Source organism: Bufo bufo, chromosome 8, assembly GCF_905171765.1.
Source record: "Bufo bufo chromosome 8, aBufBuf1.1, whole genome shotgun sequence".
NCBI lineage: Eukaryota > Metazoa > Chordata > Amphibia > Anura > Bufonidae > Bufo > Bufo bufo.
The window spans coordinates 2,253,519-2,273,776 of record NC_053396.1 but is presented as its reverse complement, the minus strand read 5'-3'; the positions used below and the strand labels follow the sequence as shown (position 1 = coordinate 2,273,776).

At 52.7% G+C, this 20,258-nt stretch overlaps 1 protein-coding gene across 2 annotated transcripts; it reads right to left on the bottom strand.

Annotated features, from left to right (window-relative positions):
- Positions 1 to 204: 204 nt before the first annotated feature.
- On the bottom strand, positions 205 to 19,829 carry EGFL7 (EGF like domain multiple 7). 2 transcript variants are annotated; one of them, XM_040405980.1, is made up of 10 exons: positions 19,674 to 19,829; positions 16,737 to 16,789; positions 9,639 to 9,781; positions 8,126 to 8,248; positions 7,405 to 7,511; positions 6,738 to 6,833; positions 6,476 to 6,662; positions 5,615 to 5,681; positions 1,674 to 1,833; positions 205 to 727 (listed from the first exon to the last, which is right to left on the bottom strand). In XM_040405980.1, the coding sequence occupies exons 3-10, from the start codon at positions 9,719 to 9,721 to the stop codon at positions 705 to 707; spliced, it is 846 nt and encodes a 281-aa protein (XP_040261914.1). In that variant the 5' UTR covers positions 9,722 to 9,781; positions 16,737 to 16,789; positions 19,674 to 19,829; the 3' UTR covers positions 205 to 704. The 2 variants fall into 2 exon arrangements, with proteins under 2 accessions (XP_040261914.1, XP_040261915.1); XM_040405981.1 differs by lacking the exon at positions 205 to 727 and having other exon boundaries at positions 1,598 to 1,833; positions 5,615 to 5,679; positions 6,492 to 6,662.
- Positions 19,830 to 20,258: the final 429 nt, after the last annotated feature.

Here is a 20,258-nt window from a genome sequence, read left to right as displayed (position 1 = left end):
GGAGGCCGCACCACTATGCGCGGAGGCCGCACCACTATGCGCGGAGGCCGCACCACTATAGGCGGAGGCCGCACCCATTAGAAAGGGTTTGAGGTTTCATAAATGGGGCGCTCGGCCCAGACTCATCTGCCCCATCGTCTCTATTTGTTGTGACATCACTCTCAGAGCTCCACCCATTACTGGGTTTTTAAAGGACACCATCACTTGGTGCAGATTATATTTTATTGTGCAGCAAAATATTCAAACAAATCGGTCATAAAATACAAGTTATTTCTACAAATCTGAGTCCGGTACCGTGAAACAATAGTGATAAAAGAGTGAAAAGACTCGACTAGTGATCGCGACAACCGTCATCTGCTGCGTCCTGAACGGGAATTACGGCCGTTTTTCTTCTCTCCTTCATTTATGCGGCTGTGATGTGTCTTCTCTCTCCTGTCGTCGAAAACGGACACAGCCTGTAATACCGCTACCCTCCTGTGCATCACCCTTATATTGGTGCATTATATGTTCATATAACGTGTCATGAGCGGCGACCAGCGCACACAAGCCGTTATAATCAGACGGCAGCATGGCGCGATGCGCAGTATAGTCCGGTATGTCCTTCCTGCAGAACTGTTTGCAGTAACGCTGTGAGATACCCAGAGCCGACAGACATTTCCAAGCTGCTCATCCACAGCCGTGATGTGTCCCATTACTTGTGGAGGTCAGAGGTCATTCTTACAGGAACCTAAAATGAGAAGAAAAAAATATGTAAATGCTTCACAGTGACCTAAAAGAGGAAAGGTCACCAAGAAGCTCAGGGAGCCCTGTGACGGCTGCAGCAACATTCACTGGTGTAGTTACCTGCAGCCACCACCAGGGGGAGCCCACTGCTCCTATAGCACTATGCAGAGAGCTCCCCCTGGTGGTGGTGACTGCAGGCAGCAGAACTGTACAATGGATGGATTTGGAGCTCTGTATCATAAAAAGAAATCTTCCCATCGTATGGAATCATTGCTTGGAGGAGGACAGAGACCACATAGCTAAGATTTCTATACTACCGGCAGCTTGACTTTCCTACGTGGCTGGTGTATGACGGGTTATTACCCCGCTTCAGTATAATGATTTTGCGCTGCGGTGTAATTACCAGCGAGCCTGCGTTCAGCCGCCCTCCCAGGAGGGGAGAGTCTATTGTAGATGTCATACGTTCCAGGAGTTTATGGTTTCCAGTCCCGTGGAGATCGCTGTTGGGAAAATATTCAATAATTGTCACGTCTAATGGGATATTTAAATGTGCGCTTCGCGCGGCCCTTACATCCTCTCCGAGTCGGAAGCTTCATGAGCCTTGACGAGGTTTGGATTAAGATCAAGGACAGATTGTGATTTCCGATTATTGGACGCTGTCCTAATAAGCGCAGGAACCTCGTCATAATGTCCAAGCAGAAGCCGAGCAGTAAAAGTGGATGTGAGTCTGGAAACCCAAACTAATTACTGAGCAAACCACCATGTCCGCGCCGGGGCTGTGCGCGGTCCTGACCAGGACAGATGGACCATAAGACGTGGAGGAGGATACGTTAATAGTCGTCACTAATTATGGCGTAATGATGCGATATAGAGGCCAGGAATCAAACGTCACCACTTTCTATTTGGGAAGTTTCCAGATCATGGGACTGACATGCGTGTGTCATACTTACATGTCTCCAGCCGCTCTTCCAGGAATGAGATCTGCTCGCTGAGCGAGTCTATCCTGTCGAGTTGCTGGAAGGAATGCGTTAGGAAGGTGATGGGGCCCGGGCTATCTTCAGGGGACACAGTCGACAGGCCATGAAATGGAGCCAAAACCAACTGCAGTTTCTGTAGGGAGAGAACACAAGAACAGGGTGACCCCCCCGTGATACAAGGGACACGCCCCTTCATAGTCACAGACGATCGGTGCGCGCCATGTTTAGTCCTCAGTATCTCCAGCCCACCAGGATGATGAGGTCTATCTGAGGTCCACACATCACACATATGTAATGGCTGCCGGCGGCTCAGGGCTCTGTGTGCGGTAGCCCTGTCCGCTCCTGGCGAGCCTGCGCCTGCACTTTACTGCAAATCACGTATGACGGTGGATGCTAACAGATGGCGGTCATCAGGGGCGGAAGGGCAGTTCAGTGTGGGCCGATGCCAGTGGAAGTTTTTGGGGATGTATTTTGTGATGAACTGTGGTATTTGGCTCTTTTGAGGCGGTATAATCTGCCACAATATGGTACTGCTGGCCCTGCCTTCCATCAATTTGGATCCGACTACAAAACGGGGCCACTTTTAGTATTTTTTCCAGGGCCGCTTTAAGTTCCCAGTCCGCCCCTGGCGGTCACGTGTGATCACTATATGGAGCAAGGTCACGGAGGTCTAACCCCTTGTGTACCAGTGAAGTTTGGGGTCACAGTCGATATCTATCCTCCATGGTCGGCACACGAGGGGCGAGTATTGGGCTTGGGTTGACTTGTACTGTCTTTGACATGCGGTTGGGCTCATTCAGACGACTGTATTAATAGGTCTGCATCTGTTCCGCAAATTTGTGTCGCCGTTCCATGGCCCCGCAAGAAAGATACAGCAAGCCATGTCTAGCATAGTGCTGGCAAAATACAGAACGCACGCCGTCTGAATGAGCCCCTACTCTGCATATTAAAGCCGTGGCCCAGTACATATTCCTATCTGGTGCCCGGCAAGGTTTTGACTGGTCCCTCCCCATTGTGTGGCACCACTGGTCCTATAGTGATTACTGTCTGCCCCCGAGCCGTCGATTTCCCAGTCTGGTCATTTCTTAATCTTGCCCGTTATTAGATCAGGGTAATAAAGGGTCACCCTCGTCAGGGCTGCTACCCAGGGTAATACAGGGTGGGCGGAGGGCAGGGTCACCCAGGGTAATACAGGGTGGGTGGAGGGCAGGGTCACTCACGTCAGTGCTGCTACCCAGGGTAATACAGGGTGGGCGGAGGGCAGGGTCACCCTCGTCCGGGCTGCTACCCGGGATAATACAGGGTGGGCGGAGGGCAGGGTCACCCTCGTCAGTGCTGCTACCCGGGGTAATACAGGGTGGCGGAGGGCAGGGTCACCCTCGTCAGTGCTGCTACCCGGGGTAATACAGGGTCGGCGGAGGGCAGGGTCACCCTCGTCAGTGCTGCTACCCAGGGTAATACAGGGTGGGCGGAGGGCAGGGTCACCCAGGGTAATACAGGGTGGGTGGAGGGCAGGGTCACTCACGTCAGTGCTGCTACCCAGGGTAATACAGGGTGGGCGGAGGGCAGGGTCACCCTCGTCCGGGCTGCTACCCGGGATAATACAGGGTGGGCGGAGGGCAGGGTCACCCTCGTCAGTGCTGCTACCCGGGGTAATACAGGGTCGGCGGAGGGCAGGGTCACCCTCGTCAGTGCTGCTACCCGGGGTAATACAGGGTCGGCGGAGGGCAGGGTCACCCTCGTCAGTGCTGCTACCTAGGGTAATACAGGGTGGGCGGAGGGCAGGGTCACCCTCGTCAGTGCTGCTACCCAGGGTAATACAGGGTGGGCGGAGGGCAGGGTCACCCTCGTCAGGGCTGCTACCCAGGGTAATACAGGGTGGGCAGGGTCCCCCTCGTCAGGGCTGCTACCCAGGGTAATACAGGGTCCCCCTCGTCAGGGCTGCTACCCAGGGTAATACAGGGTGGGCGGAGGGCAGGGTCACCCTCGTCAGGGCTGCTACCCAGGGTAATACAGGGGGGGCGGAGGGCAGGGTCACCCTCGTCAGTGCTGCTACCCGGGGTAATACAGGGTCGGCGGAGGGCAGGGTCACCCTCGTCAGGGCTGCTACCCAGGGTAATACAGGGTGGGCAGGGTCCCCCTCGTCCGGGCTGCTACCCAGGGTAATACAGGGTGGGCGGAGGGCAGGGTCACCCTCGTCAGTGCTGCTACCCAGGGTAATACAGGGTGGGCGGAGGGCAGGGTCCCCCTCGTCCGGGCTGCTACCCAGGGTAATACAGGGTGGGCGGAGGGCAGGGTCACCCTCGTCAGGGCTGCTACCCAGGGTAATACAGGGTGGGCGGAGGGCAGGGTCACCCTCGTCAGTGCTGCTACCCGGGGTAATACAGGGTCGGCGGAGGGCAGGGTCACCCTCGTCAGGGCTGCTACCCAGGGTAATACAGGGTGGGCAGGGTCCCCCTCGTCCGGGCTGCTACCCAGGGTAATACAGGGTGGGCAGGGTCCCCCTCGTCCGGGCTGCTACCCAGGGTAATACAGGGTGGGCGGAGGGCAGGGTCACCCTCGTCAGTGCTGCTACCCAGGGTAATACAGGGTGGGCGGAGGGCAGGGTCACCCAGGGTAATACAGGGTGGGTGGAGGGCAGGGTCACTCACGTCAGTGCTGCTACCCAGGGTAATACAGGGTGGGCGGAGGGCAGGGTCACCCTCGTCAGTGCTGCTACCCGGGGTAATACAGGGTCGGCGGAGGGCAGGGTCGCCCTCGTCAGTGCTGCTACCCAGGGTAATACAGGGTCGGCGGAGGGCAGGGTCACCCTCGTCCGGGCTGCTACCCAGGGTAATACAGGGTGGGCGGAGGGCAGGGTCACCCTCGTCAGTGCTGCTACCCAGGGTAATACAGGGGGGGCGGAGGGCAGGGTCACCCTCGTCAGTGCTGCTACCCAGGGTAATACAGGGTGGGCTGAGGGCAGGGTCACCCTCGTCAGTGCTGCTACCCAGGGTAATACAGGGTGGGCGGAGGGCAGGGTCACCCTCGTCAGTGCTGCTACCCAGGGTAATACAGGGTGGGCGGAGGGCAGGGTCACCCTCGTCAGTGCTGCTACCCAGGGTAATACAGGGTCGGCGGAGGGCAGGGTCACCCTCGTCCGGGCTGCTACCCAGGGTAATACAGGGTGGGCGGAGGGCAGGGTCACCCTCGTCAGTGCTGCTACCCAGGGTAATACAGGGTGGGTGGAGGGCCACCCTCGTCAGTGCTGCTACCCAGCACGTCTAGGGACAGATCAGGGTTACGCCCTTGCAAATACTTTTCTGCTTTTGGTATTTTTGTTAATCCCGGCTGCCATATTTTAGGGGGTTATGAAAGATGATGTTGCATATTCCCTAATGTAAGAGGTGCGCCTCTGCTCAGTGACTCTTGGGTTCTGCGTTGTTCCCTGCGATGCCTTTTAGTCAATTTGTTTTTGGATTGTGGTGCAGTCACCCCTGCAGGTATTAGAAAGGGAGACGTGACCAGATGCGCCCGGCCCCGGCAGAATGCCTGCTCTTCTCCATCCACAACAAGAACAGCGCCCCCTACCGCCAGACACTTATAATGCGTCTAGTGAAGTGGAAAACTAAGAAGTGACTTCAAAGGATTCAATCACGACTTAGTCCGCTGATGTCATCCCCTTTAAGTATGAGGCTGGTCGCACACGGCTCAATATGGCGATACTGTCACATGCCAGATGAGAAATACACCGAGACAGGGACTGAGCGCTCGTTTCTGAGGCACCTGTACTTCTGTCTGAACCAATCCAGGTGCACCCAGCAGGAAGCGGCATGGGGCTCCAGGGGCCCGAAGAAACTCTGATGAGGCTGCAGTGTAAACACCACAGTCCCTCTGCTTGAGAACCCGCAGACTGGCCCGGACATCGCTCTCACCTGCTCTAGAACCTCGATTTTGCTCCTGAGTTCTTGCATTTCTCGCCACACGGTTTCCGCGTCTCCTGATGGACAGGACAGAGCGTTAGTGAACGGCACAGAAACCAGCTGTTCATATTCTGTGCAAATACAAGAGTTACGGCCGCCATTCCGGCATCCACAGGAGCGGTCACCCAGCTTTCCTGAACCCCTAAAGGGCATACGGGACACGTTATGAAATGCTCATTCCCCGGCTCCTTTCAGGACACTAGGAAAGCTGGGTGACCATTCTTTGTGGAGATTTTATTTCCATTCCTGTAAGTCGTCCTCCAGGATCACGCTTATGTAGGAAAGCTGAGTGACAGCCAACATGGCCGCCACAGCAGGTCTACCTCGTTATGCAGACATTCTGGAGCTGGCACCCAGCTTTCCCAGGAGGAGATGTAACCTGCATATTATTACTATTATTCCTGGGGACGGCTGTTCAGTGACTGGTTCCGCAGGTTCATCCTCCACGTAAATCGATCTCCGATAGTCGCGTCGGCAGCTGCGCATTATTACTCACGGTACGAGTTTGATGTGTCACAGCGCGTACCAAAAGTAATAATGTGCAGCCACCAACCTCACAGGCCTCCGGGACTGTAGTACAACTCTCATCATGTGTAATGCTGCGACCCAGAAGATTCCAGTTTCCTTTTGGCTGCTCCAGATCTGAGCCCTTATTATGCATCGAGGCTGCAGTAAAAATAGATTTCGTCTGGATGTGGAGAATCTGCGAATATAAAGCGTCTGCACCTAATCCACAACCTGCGCCAACATGTTCAGATTCATTATCTCCAGATCCACCTGACATTACTTGTAGTTTCACGTCTTGTCCACAAGGTGGCATTACACTGACCTGTGCCGTTCCCGGGTGCTGGCGGAGCAGTCGCAGGTTCTTCCACTTTACGACACGACTTCCCATCATCAGAAAGGCTGAATCCTCTATGGCAGCCGCAGCGGAAACTTCCTGAGGTGTTGATGCAGCTTTGAGAGCAGCGGTGCCGACCGCTCTCACACTCGTTCACATCTGGAGAGCACAGGAGATGAGACTGAGCCGCTGAGCGCCACGTCACACGTTCTACCGCCGCGCCACGTGTCCTACCTGTCTGGCAGTGGTTTCCACTCCAGCCCTCGGCGCACTGACACCTGTTGTGGCCGACACAAGTTCCTTCATTCTGACATGGAAGCCGGCAAGTCCCTGCAGGAGGAAGGATAAGCGTTACATCAGTCACATGACACCCCTGGACTTTCAGGCTTTGCTGCCCCCGTCCCCCTCTGGTGGAGAGATTTCAGGTGTCTTCTGACCAATACCAGGAACTCTACATTCTGCAAATCACTACAGCTGCTGCAGAAGCTCTTGGCTGGACACCGGTCAGTCCTTAGGCCCCAGTGCCCCCCCCCCTCCTGCCGCTCTGCCCTCCCGGCTGGGACGCTTTACGGCCAATTCTACGCAATAATCAATTACTTCTGTCTGCACAACATCAAAGGCTTTTATGACTGAGACACTTTGGAGCCATTTGGCGGTGACACAATGGGGCACGTCACGGACTCTGACGGCCTGCGGCAAAAATACAAGCCCTGAAATGCGCAAATAACGGGCAACAGCTGCAGGACTCGCTGCGTGATGGGAATAACGGAGACGCAACCAGTAAGTGAAATGCTGGATTATCAGCCCTATATTTCTATATTGTGCTACAGAATGGGCGGGGCTTACAGCGCCTGTGCGCACAGGGGGCGGAGCTCTGCCCTGTATATAAGGACTGCGTTACCTTTGTTACAGCTGTGAGCGTCCGTCCTCCTCCAGCCCGGGCAGCACGTGTACAGCGGCAGCGACGTTTTCTTAGATACTTGTCTGTACGAAATCTTGTACGTCGTTCTACAGAGGAAAAAACGCAAGAAATAGCGGCTGCTGACACAGTGTGACGAATGGGTGAAGTGGCGCAAAATGGCTGACAGCTCGCCAGCCTTGGGTGGTCCTGGTCCCTACAAGGGCATCTGTCAGCAGTTCTGTCCCTCCACTGGCTGACCTGTTACATGTGCGCTCGGCAGCTGAGGACATCCGTGTTGGTCCCGTGTTCATATGTGCCCGCACTGCTAAGAAAAATGGTGTTTTACTATATGCAAATGAGCCTCTAGGTGCAATGGGGGCGTTACCATTACACCTAGAGGCTCTGCTCTCTGCCCTTTGATTAACAGGCAGGCGTGATCTCATTGACACAGCCTGGCCGTGTCAATCACAGTGTAGAGAGCTGAGCCTCTATGTGCAACAGCAACGCCCCCATTGCTCCTAGGGGCTCATTTGCATACATTAAAACATAATTTTTCTTAGTAATGCGGGCACATATGAACACGGGACCAACACGGATGTCCTCAGCTGGCGGGAGCCCATGTGAGAGGTCAGCCAGTGTCAGAACTGCTGACAGATGCCCTTTAATGCAGAAACCTGAATGAAATTGGCGCTGGCGCTGTGAACATAAAACGACCACTGACCTGTAAGTGCTGCAGGCTCGGTGCCCCTCACACATGGTGATCAGCGGCTTGTAAACCGGCTGAACGAACGACTGCGTCACGGACACGAATCCAGTCTGACCGCCGGAAGAACAAATCCGCCTTCTGGAAACGTCAGATGAAAGTTATTGATCAGTGAAATCCCACAAGAAAATGATGATAAAAAACGGTATTATTATAAAGGTACAGGAGAGCGCTGATGTGGCCACTAGATGGCGCCATTTCTATCAGTTACACCTTAAAGGGGTTCTATCCCATGAGCAGCGACCACAGGATAGGAGATGAATGTCTGACCTCATGGACCCCCAGCGACAGAGAACCTGGCCCCTGACTGCGCACGAGGTGACGATGGAGGGGCGGAGAGAAATGCATCCAAGTAACGCAACATTTCACTGGACTACAACTCCCAGCAATTGGCCGCTGAGACTCCATTTCCAAGCATGGCCTGACAGCCTGGGGGTTGTAGTTGCTGTGTAACCTGCTGGGGCTCCTGGGGCCCGAGGATCGCGGGCTGTGACCTGCCGCCGAGTGCGTCTGATAACTGCAATTACCTGTAATCGGCGGGATGTGTAATTAGCGATAACGTGCAGACGATAAGAGGCGACTGTGTGCGGGGGAGGGGAGCAGACGACGAGCATTAGCGCGTATTCAGACGCAGCACTGCTGTGTTTTTCGATGCGCTTGCAGTTTTTACAGGACACATTTAATTTGCGCAGTTCGGCTGCGGTGTTTGAACACATCCCGATGCGGAGTCATGGCGCGGGCCTGACCCCCTCCGGCGGAGCCGCCACGTATGGTTCCCCTTAACCCCCTCTCCAATCGCATGTTTATAAAAACTGCGATTTCTCATAAAACCCCTTTTACAGCCCCCATCACTCCTGGATTACATTCTGCGCCAGGAACAATCCCCCCCATCGGAATGTGGACCCCCACTCTCTCAGCTCCGTATCTCCGAAAATCTGATATCCCCCTTTACCTTCTACAGCGATGGGGGGGTCCTCGCCGCAATCAGCACAGCTTTATAGGTGCCATAAAGACTATTAATTATAACGAGCGGCGATTAACCCCTTCTCATCCCTGCTGGTCATCCGAGGTGACAGACCTGTGCGTATTACGGGACGTAATGAAAACCACATGTCACCTCCGGACTGAGGGAAGGATTCCAGGTACCTGTCAGGCCACACCCACAGTGGGAGGGGCCACCGGACAGGTCCTGACAACCCAGGGAGCAGGTTGTGCCGCCATTAATTAACAGATCAGATATTAATTATTCTGCCGTCGTCCTTCATTATCTGATCCCCCCATAGCTTCTCCACACCTGAGAACTACAACTCCCAGCATGCCATGCAAGCGGCATCATGGTTTATGATCATTATGTTGTCAGACTGTGCACACTGGTTGTCACTTCCTCCCCCCCACACAGCAGGATCCGGTGGGCCTCTGGGTCCATGACAGAGGGGAGACCCCCATGAGAGTCAGAGGACGAGGGTCTTACCCGGAGCGGTGGAGGAGATCGGCGGCCGAGGCCTCCAGGATGAGCAGGCAGCCGGTGACCCAGCAGGCGACTACTCCCCACATTCTGGATTACTGGATGGTGCGTCCTCGGAGCTCCGCGGCCCCCGGCTCTGGAGGAAACCCCTGAAACACAAAGCACACGAGCGATCAGCGGCGCCAATTCACATTTACCTCCGAGACGAGCGCTAAACTATAGCAGATGAACACACGTGTAATACAGCGGGGGAGGAGGAGGAAGAAAAGGGGCGCACCGCCGTACATACATGATCAGGAAGAGCACCCAAAGAGCGGGCACAGCAGACCGTATCACACAGGAGAGGATTAGATACACAGCTCAGCAGGCAGTATCACACAGGACAGGATTAGATACACAGCTCGGCAGACAGTATCACACAGGATAGGATTAGATACACAGCTCGGCAGACAGTATCACACAGGATAGGATTAGATACACGGCTCAGCAGACAGTATCACACAGGATAGGATTAGATACATGGATCAGCAGACAGTATCACACAGGAGAGGATTAGATACACGGCTCAGCAGACAGTATCACACAGGAGAGGATTAGATACACAGCTCAGCAGACCGTATCACACAGGAGAGGATTAGATACACAGCTCAGCAGACAGTATCACACAGGATAGGATTAGATACACAGCTCAACAGACAGTATCACACAGGATAGGATTAGATACACAGCTCAGCAGACAGTATCACACAGGATAGGATTAGATACACGGCTCAGCAGACAATATCACACAGGATAGGATTAGATACGTAGCTCAGCAGACAGTATCACACAGGAGAGGATTAGATACACAGCTCAGCAGACAGTATCACACAGGATAGGATTAAATACGTAGCTCAGCAGACAGTATCACACAGGATAGGATTAGATACACAGCACAGCAGACCGTATCACACAGGAGAGGATTAGATACACAGCTCAGCAGTAAGTATCACACAGGATAGGATTAGATACACGGCTCAGCAGACAGTATCACACATAGTAGGATTAGATACACAGCTCAGCAGACAGTATCACACAGGATAGGATTAGATACACAGCTCAGCAGACAGTATCACACAGGAGAGGATTAGATACACAGCTCAGCAGACAGTATCACACAGGAGAGGATTAGATACACAGCTCAGCAGACAGTATCACACAGGATAGGATTAGATACACAGCTCAGCAGACAGTATCACACAGGATAGGATTAGATACACAGCACAGCAGACCGTATCACACAGGAGAGGATTAGATACACAGCTCAGCAGACAGTATCACACAGGATAGGATTAGATACACGGCTCAGCAGACAGTATCACACAGGATAGGATTAGATACACAGCTCAGCAGACAGTATCACACACGGCTTAGATACACAGCTCAGCAGACAGTATCACACAGGATAGGATTAGATACACAGCTCAGCAGACAGTATCACACAGGATAGGATTAGATACACAGCTCAGCAGACAGTATCACACAGGATAGGATTAGATACACAGCTCAGCAGTCAGTATCACACAGGATAGGATTAGATACACAGCTCAGCGGACAGTATCACACAGGATAGGATTAGATACACAGCGCAGCAGACAGTATCACACATTATAGGATTAGATACACAGCTCAGCAGGCAGTATCACACAGGATAGGATTAGATACACAGCTCAGCAGACAGTATCACACAGGATAAGATTAGATACACAGCTCAGCGGACGGTATCACACAGGAGAGGATTAGATACACAGCTCAGCAGACAGTATCACACAGGATAGGATTAGATACAGAGCTCAGCAGACAGTATCACACAGGACAGGCTTAGATACACAGCTCAGCAGACAGTATCACACAGGACAGGCTTAGATACACAGCTCAGCAGACAGTATCACACAGGATAGGATTAGATACACAGCTCAGCAGGCAGTATCACACAGGACAGGATTAGATACACAGCTCGGCAGACAGTATCACACAGGATAGGATTTGATACACAGCTCGGCAGACAGTATCACACAGGATAGGATTAGATACACAGCTCAGCAGACAGTATCACACAGGACAGGATTAGATACACAGCTCAGCAGACAGTATCACACAGGATAGGATTAGATACACAGCTCAGCAGGCAGTATCAAACAGGAGAGGATTAGATACACAGCTCAGCAGACAGTATCACACAGGATAGGATTAGATACAAAGCTCAGCAGACAGTATCACACAGGAGAGGATTAGATACACAGCTCAGCAGACAGTATCACACAGGAGAGGATTAGATACACAGCTCAGCAGACAGTATCACACAGGATAGGATTAGATACACAGCTCAGCAGACAGTATCACACAGGACAGGATTAGATACACAGCTCAGCAGACAGTATCACACAGGATAGGATTAGATACACAGCTCAGCAGACAGTATCACACTGAATAGGATTAGATACACAGCTCAGCAGACAGTATCACACAGGACAGGATTAGATACACAGCTCAGCAGACAGTATCACATAGGATTAGATACACAGCTCAGCAGAGAGTATCACACAGGATGGGATTAGATACACAGCTCAGCGGGCAGTATCACACAGGATAGGATTAGATACACAGCTCAGCAGACAGTATCACACAGGATAGGATTAGATACACAGCTCAGCAGACAGTATCACACAGGAGAGGATTAGATACACAGCTCAGCAGGCAGTATCACACAGGATAGGATTAGATACACAGCTCAGCAGACAGTATCACACAGGATAGGATTAGATACACAGCTCAGCAGACAGTATCACACAGGATAGGATTAGATACACAGCTCAGCAGACAGTATCACACAGGATAGGATTAGATACACAGCTCAGCGGACAGTATCACACAGGAGAGGATTAGATACACAGCTCAGCAGACAGTATCACACAGGATAGGATTAGATACAGAGCTCAGCAGACAGTATCACACAGGATAGGCTTAGATACACAGCTCAGCAGACAGTATCACACAGGACAGGCTTAGATACACAGCTCGGCAGACAGTATCACACAGGACAGGCTTAGATACACAGCTCGGCAGACAGTATCACACAGGACAGGCTTAGATACACAGCTCAGCAGACAGTATCACACAGGACAGGCTTAGATACACAGCTCGGCAGACAGTATCACACAGGATAGGCTTAGATACACAGCTCAGCAGACTGTATCACACAGGATAGGATTAGATACACAGCTCAGCAGACAGTATCACACAGGATAGGATTAGATACACAGCTCAGCAGACAGTATCACACAGGATAGGATTAGATACACAGCTCAGCAAACAGTATCACACAGGATAGAATTAGATACACAGCTCAGCAGGCAGTATCACAGAGGATAGAATTAGATACACAGTTCAGCAGACAGTATCACACAGGATAGGATTAGATACACAGCTCAGCAGACAGTATCACACAGGATAGGATTAGATACAGAGCTCAGCAGACAGTATCACACAGGATAGGATTAGATACACAGCTCAGCAGGCAGTATCACACAGGATAGGATTAGATACACAGCTCAGCAGACAGTATCACACAGGATAGGATTAGATACACAGCTCAGTAGACATTATCACACAGGATAGGATGAGATACACAGCTCAGCAGACAGTATCACACAGGATAGGATTAGATACACCGCTCAGCAGATAGTACCACACAAGATAGGATTAGATACACAGCTCAGGAGACAGTATCACACAGGATAGGATTAGATACACAGCTCAGCAGACAGTATCACACAGGATAGGATTAGATACACAGCTCAGCAAACAGTATCACACAGGATAGAATTAGATACACAGCTCAGCAGACAGTATCACACAGGATAGGATTAGATACACAGCTCAGCAGACAGTATCACACAGGACAGGCTTAGATACACAGCTCGGCAGACAGTATCACACAGGATAGGCTTAGATACACAGCTCGGCAGTGCACGGTCTCTGGTGACTATGAGTAAATGTCTCTCACGGTCTTAGCTGGCGGATGACAGATGAGTAGTTAATGGCCTGTGATCGGCAGCACTCCCATCATTGTCACATGGCAGCTGTCTGGGGTCAGGCCTGAGAATGCACTTATAATGTACAGTCCTCTATAATAAAGGGTGGCAGGCGAGGAGTCTGCCGCAACACGTGAGCCAGAGACCATGAGCCGGGCCCCTAATAACAGGGGCCCCACACTGTGCCGTCAATGGAGGGTCGATCAGCATCGGGAGCAGTGGTAAAAGATTAATTACAGATTATTGATTACCCTCCAGAGACGCAGTACCACCAGACAGCCAGCAGGCGGCACTGCTCCGGCACTATCAGTTCTGCTGGGGGCAGCACATTCCTGGCACTATCCCCGATCCCCCCCATACACTGATACAATGTATCCAATTATCACATGACAATTGTAATTATGTCTCAACACTATCAGCTGATACAGACTTACAAACAGGAATTTTAAAGGGCCGGTACCCAATCCAGCAGGTTCTGTGAGAACTTCCCCCCCAGGTTCTGCTTTCCATTAGACTGACAGCTGCAATATTGTTGGATGTAATTAACCTTTTCATTCCCAAGGGGAGCGGGCCAAGTAAAAGTCAGCAATCCCAGGGCCGCCCCTCTCCTTGATCTGGACAATGGACCCATACACTGGGGGCGTGCAATGTGACACAGAACATAAGCCGCCATCTGGAGCCCCTCACTATTAATATAAGACCCTGTGAGTGATGTACTGGAGAAGGGGGGGTACAGCACTGGGAGAACTGGAAGCCAGGACAAAGTGCGTAGAAGTTATGACACAGAATATGGGGGCACAGCAATCATGGGGTTAACAATCAGGGGGTGACCCCTGAGGGACCATAGGTCCCAGCATTACCGCCTGCCCAGTGGATCCACTCTTGGACTACACATCCCAACATGCACTGGACCCAGTTCAGACTGCAGCTACAAGTGCAATGACAGCGGGCTTAACTCCTGCACTGCCAGGATACAAGGAAGAGTGGAGGCTGTACTCACTGTTACTCCCAGGTGCAGGACGGGGCTTAGATACAGGAGATACGCTTAGATACACTCGTCCCTGGAGATGGTAATTGCCGCTGGGTTGTTGGTTTAATCCATGGAGTGAACTATACATTGATCTGTAGTGGAAAGTGACAGGGAGTTCTTGGGGCCCCCTCCCCCACGTGCCAGAGGGAATGCCCCCCTCCTCCTCCCATTGGATGGGGCCCAGCACTTACATGACATCACACAGATGATCACCTGGGCCCCTCCCCTCGTGCTGCAGCCTGGACCCCTCGCCAGAGGCAGCAGATGATGGGGCTCCGCAACCTGCAGGTGTCCTCAGCGAGGGGGCAGAGCAATGTGCTGCAGATCTCTAGAGGGGTCAGAGGTGTAATAATCTGCAGGACATATCACTATGTATTTGTCAGGAGGTAGAAAGAACAGAGTGATGATCTGCAGATCTCTAGAGGGGTCAGAGGTGTAATAATCTGCAGGATATATCACTATGTATTTGTCAGGAGGTAGAGAGGACGGAGCGATGTTCTGCATATCTAGAGAGGTCAATGGTGTAATAATCTGCAGGATATATCACTATGTATCTGTCAGGAGGTAGTGAGGACAGAGCGATGTTCTGCAGATCTCTAGAGGGGTCAGAGGTGTAATAATCTGCAGGACATATTACTATGTATTTGTCAGGTGGTAGAGAGGACAGAGCAATGTGCTGCAGATCTCTAGAGAGGTCAGAGGTGTAATAATCTGCAGGATATATCACTATGTATCTGTCAGGAGGTAGTGAGGACAGAGCGATGTTCTGCAGATCTCTAGAGGGGTCAGAGGTGTAATAATCTGCAGGACATATCACTATGTATTTGTCAGGTGGTAGAGAGGACAGAGCAATGTGCTGCAGATCTCTAGAGGGGTCAGAGGTGTAATAATCTGCAGGATATATCACTATGTATTTGTCAGGAGGTAGAGAGGACAGAGCGATGTTCTGCAGATCTCAGGAGAGGTTAGAGGTGTAATAATCTGCAGGATATATCACTGTGTATGTGTCAGGAGGTAGAGAGGACAGAGTGATGTTCTGCAGATCTCTAGAGAGGTCAGTGGTGTAATAATCTGCAGGATATATCACTATGTATCTGTCAGGAGGCAGAGAGGACAGAGCGATGTTCTGCAGATCTCTAGAGAGGTCAGTGGTGTAATAATCTGCAGGATATATCACTATGTATGTGTCAGGAGGTAGAGAGCACAGAGCGATGTTCTGCAGATCTCAGGAGAGGTTAGAGGTGTAATAATCTGCAGGATATATCACTATGTATCTGTCAGGAGGTAGAGAGGACAGAGCGATGTTCTGCAGATCTCTGTAGAGGTCAGTGGTGTAATAATCTGCAGGATATATCACTATGTATCTGTCAGGAGGTAGAGAGGACGGAGCGATGTTCTGCATATCTCTGTAGAGGTCAGAGGTGTAATAATCTGCAGGATATATCACTATGTATTTGTCAGGAGGTAGAGAGGACAGAGTGATGTTCTGCAGATCTCTAGAGAGGTCAGTGGTGTAATAATCTGCAGGATATATCACTATGTATCTGTCAGGAGGTAGAGAGGACGGAGCGATGTTCTGCATATCTCTGTAGAGGTCAGAGGTGTAATAATCTGCAGGATATATCACTATGTATCTGTCAGGAGGTAGAGAGGACAGAGCGATGTTCTGCAGATCTCTGTAGAGGTCAGAGGTGTAATAATCTGCAGGATATATCACTATGTATGTGTCAGGAGGTAGAGAGGACAGAGCGATGTTCTGCAGATCTCAGGAGAGGTTAGAGGTGTAATAATCTGCAGGATCTATCACTATGTATCTGTCAGGAGGTAGAGAGCACAGAGCGATGTTCTGCAGATCTCAGGAGAGGTTAGAGGTGTATATATCACTATGGGAGAGGAGCCGACCCCGACAGGCCCAGCGCTCACCGCTCCTAGCCGCCATTCTTGCACAGTGAGAACAGGGGCAGAAACGGCGCCGCTTATCACAGTCCCCTCTGCACTCACCGCGTCTTCTCCCGGGAATCCTCTGCTCGTGGCGCCGGCTCCTCCTCATGTGACTGCAGGGAGGAAAAGAGAAGACGTTCAGCCTGGGAAAACTGCGCCTCCGGCTAAATCCTATATTTAATGGAGTATTTATAGAGGACAAGCAGAGCGGCGCAGCCCGAGTGCGGAGGGCGGGCTACTGGGGGGTCAATGCAGTGTATAGAATAATATGAATGACCAGAACCAGCGCCGCTCAGTCATTTAACATTCACTACAAACAGTTAGGAGGCGGCTGCACGGACGGCACCGGAGCGCCAGCATCACCGGGAACTTCATGGCGGGGGGGGGGGGGGGGGGGGGGGGTTGCCCCTTTTGGTCTCTTATTTCATCCATGTTTGCAGTAAAACATGCGTGTTACTTAACCCTATAAACCCTGCAGAGCACTTCATGTCCGAGCGGAGGAAGAGCGCGGCTGCAGCCTCGGGGGGCTCTGCCCGTATAAGGCGACTTTCACACCTGCGTTAGGTGCGGATCCGTCTGGTATCTGCACAGACGGATCCGCACCTATAATGCAAACGCTTGATCCGTTCAGAACGCATCCGTCTGCATTACCATGAGCAAAAAAAAAATGTATTTTTTTTTTTGTGTTCATGATAATACAAACGGATCCGTTTTGACTTCCACTGAAAGCCAATGGGAGGCGGATCCGTTTTTAATTGTGTCAGTGACAACGGATCCGTCCCCATTGACTACATTGTAAGTCAGGACGGATCCATTTGGCTCTGCATCGTCAGGCGGACATCAAAAACGCTGCAAGCGGCCTCCAGAGCGGAATGAGGCTGAACGGAGGCAAACTGAAGCTAAACTGATCCGTTTTGGGCCGCTTGTGAGAGCCCTGAAACGGATCTCACAAGCGGACCCAGAAACGCCAGTTAGAGCCGAGGCGGCCCGCCTGGGACACGGAGGGAACCACAAACGTTCAAGATTTGCACTTAACAAGAAGATAATAACCGAGCAGCGAGACGGGTCTACCACGGACATCTAAGCCGTGAAATATCAAACAACCAATCAGAAGGGAGTGATCATTGTGTGCATGGATGAAAGCTGGATCCTGATTGGCTGCCATTACAACAATTATAATTTATACTCTACAAAAACATCAGTAAAATCCCTTTCTAATAGCTGCATAACATAATCCCGCCATGGAGAATCCCTGCATGTGGGGTGCACAGCACTGGACGGGGCACAGGGCGCACAGCACTGGACGGGGCACAGGGCGCACAGCACTGGACGGGGTGCAGGGTGTACAGCACTGGACGGGGTGCAGGGCGCACAGCACTGGACGGGGTGCAGGGCGCACAGCACTGGACGGGGTGCAGGGTGTACAGCACCGTATAGGGAACAGGGCACGGGCGCACAGCACTAGACGGGGCACGGAAGCAGAGCACTGGACGGGGCGCAGGGTGTACAGCACTGGACAGGGCACACAGCACTAGACGGGGCACGGAAGCAGAGCACTGGACGGGGCACGGAAGCAGAGCACTGGACGGGGCGCAAGGCGCACAGCACTGGACAGGGCGCAGGGTGTACAGCAACAAATAGGGGACAGGGCACGGGGTGCACAGCACTAGACGGGGCACGGAAGCAGAGCACTGGACGGGGCGCACAGCACTGGACAGGGCGCAGGGTGTACAGCAACGGATAGGGGACAGGGCACACAGCACTGGACGGGGGCCAGGGTGTACAGCACTGGACAGGGCACACAGCACTAGACGGGGCACGGAAGCAGAGCACTGGACGGGGCACGGAAGCAGAGCACTGGACAGGGCGCAAGGCGCACAGCACTGGACAGGGCGCAGGGTGTACAGCAACAAATAGGGGACAGGGCACGGGGTGCACAGCACTAGACGGGGCACGGAAGCAGAGCACTGGACGGGGCGCACAGCACTGGACAGGGCGCAGGGTGTACAGCAACAAATAGGGGACAGGGCACGGGGTGCACAGCACTAGACGGGGCACGGAAGCAGAGCACTGGACGGGGCGCACAGCACTGGACAGGGCGCAGGGTGTACAGCAACAAATAGGGGACAGGGCACGGGGTGCACAGCACTAGACGGGGCACGGAAGCAGAGCACTGGACGGGGCGCAGGGCGCACAGCACTGGACAGGGCGCAGGGTGTACAGCAACGGATAGGGGACAGGGCACACAGCACTGGACGGGGGCCAGGGTGTACAGCACCAACTGGAGCGCAGGGCATACAGCACTGGACAGTGCACGGGGCGCAGAGCGTACAGCATTGGATGGTGTACAGCACTGGATGGTGCATGGTGCGCACAGCACTGGACAGGGGGGGGGGCAGGGTGTACAGCAGTGCATAGGGCACACAGCACTGGATGGGGGGCAGGGTGTACAGCACTGAACAGTGCACAGGGCTTACAGCACTGGACAGGGCATGGGGCGCAGAGTGTACAGCACTGGATGGTGCATGGTGCGCACAGCACTGGACGGGGGGGGGGGGGGCAGGGTGTACAGCAGTGCATAGGGCACACAGCACTGGATGGGGGGCAGGGTGTACAGCACTAGACGGGGCAAAGGGGTGCACAGCACTGGATGGGGGGCAGTGTGTACAGCACTGGATGGGGGGCAGTGTGTACAGCACTGGATGGTGCACGGAGCGCACAGCACGCAGGCGCAGCGTATACAGCACTTGACAGGGTGCAGAGCACCAGACGGAGGACACACTATACACAAATGTCATTTGGCCAAAAATAAGAAACACAAAAAAATGTTCAGAAGAGAATAAGACCTGGAGATAAAGCCGCCATGCGATCCCTGCAGAGACATTTCATTAAATCTTTTGCTTGTCAGAAAGGGAATCAGTGGTGTCAGCTGAAGGCTCTGGTGTAAATGCTGCACTAAAGGCTCCTCAGGCAGCAGGCGGCAGTGATGGACCTTACCTGCAGGGAGAGGAGGGCGACGGCCCCCATGGCACTCCGGGCTCCTTAGATCTGCTCATCTTGGAAGGAGAAGAGGCTTCTTCAGAGGACCTTGAGGTCTCCTTGTGTCCCACCCTGGAACTGCTTTAAAGCCTCAGTCACTTTACTTTAAATGTCCGAAAGGGACCGTTTTCGGCCCCCCTTCCTGTATAAATCAGGATTGGGCTGGACACTTCAGGAGAGGAAATCCTGTGTGTGTTTGGGGCTGATAAAGCTTTTCTGGTAGAACAAACACTTTGGCGGCCGCGGTCCTGATGAGATTGTCCTCAGCGCCGGACCATAATGGGGACCTGTTTGTTTAGAGAATGGGACTTCAAGGAAGTGTCGGCCCTACAGGCCCGGGGGCCACCGCACGGCATGTCACATAGATGAGAGGTGTCAGAATGGATATCCTCTACAGGATACCAGATGGGCCCTGACAGGCAGCGGCCCGTGGTCTCTATGGGCTTCTGCTGGGACCCTCTAACTCCCCCCTAGGTTCTCCCCTCAAAAGCATAAACCTTTTTTTTATCATGTGCCTTTTGTGTAATTAAAACTTTACTTTTA

Coding starts and splice junctions, on each gene's coding strand:
- EGFL7 (XM_040405980.1), bottom strand. CDS start 9,721: ATGTGGGGAGTAGTCGCCTGCTGGGTCACCGGCTGCCTGCTCATCCTG. Junction 7,512..8,125: donor CGAGCCTGCAGCACTTACAG/GTCAGTGGTCGT, acceptor TTTCCTCTGTAG/AACGACGTACAAGATTTCGT. Junction 6,834..7,404: donor CGCTCACAGCTGTAACAAAG/GTAACGCAGTCC, acceptor TTCCTCCTGCAG/GGACTTGCCGGCTTCCATGT.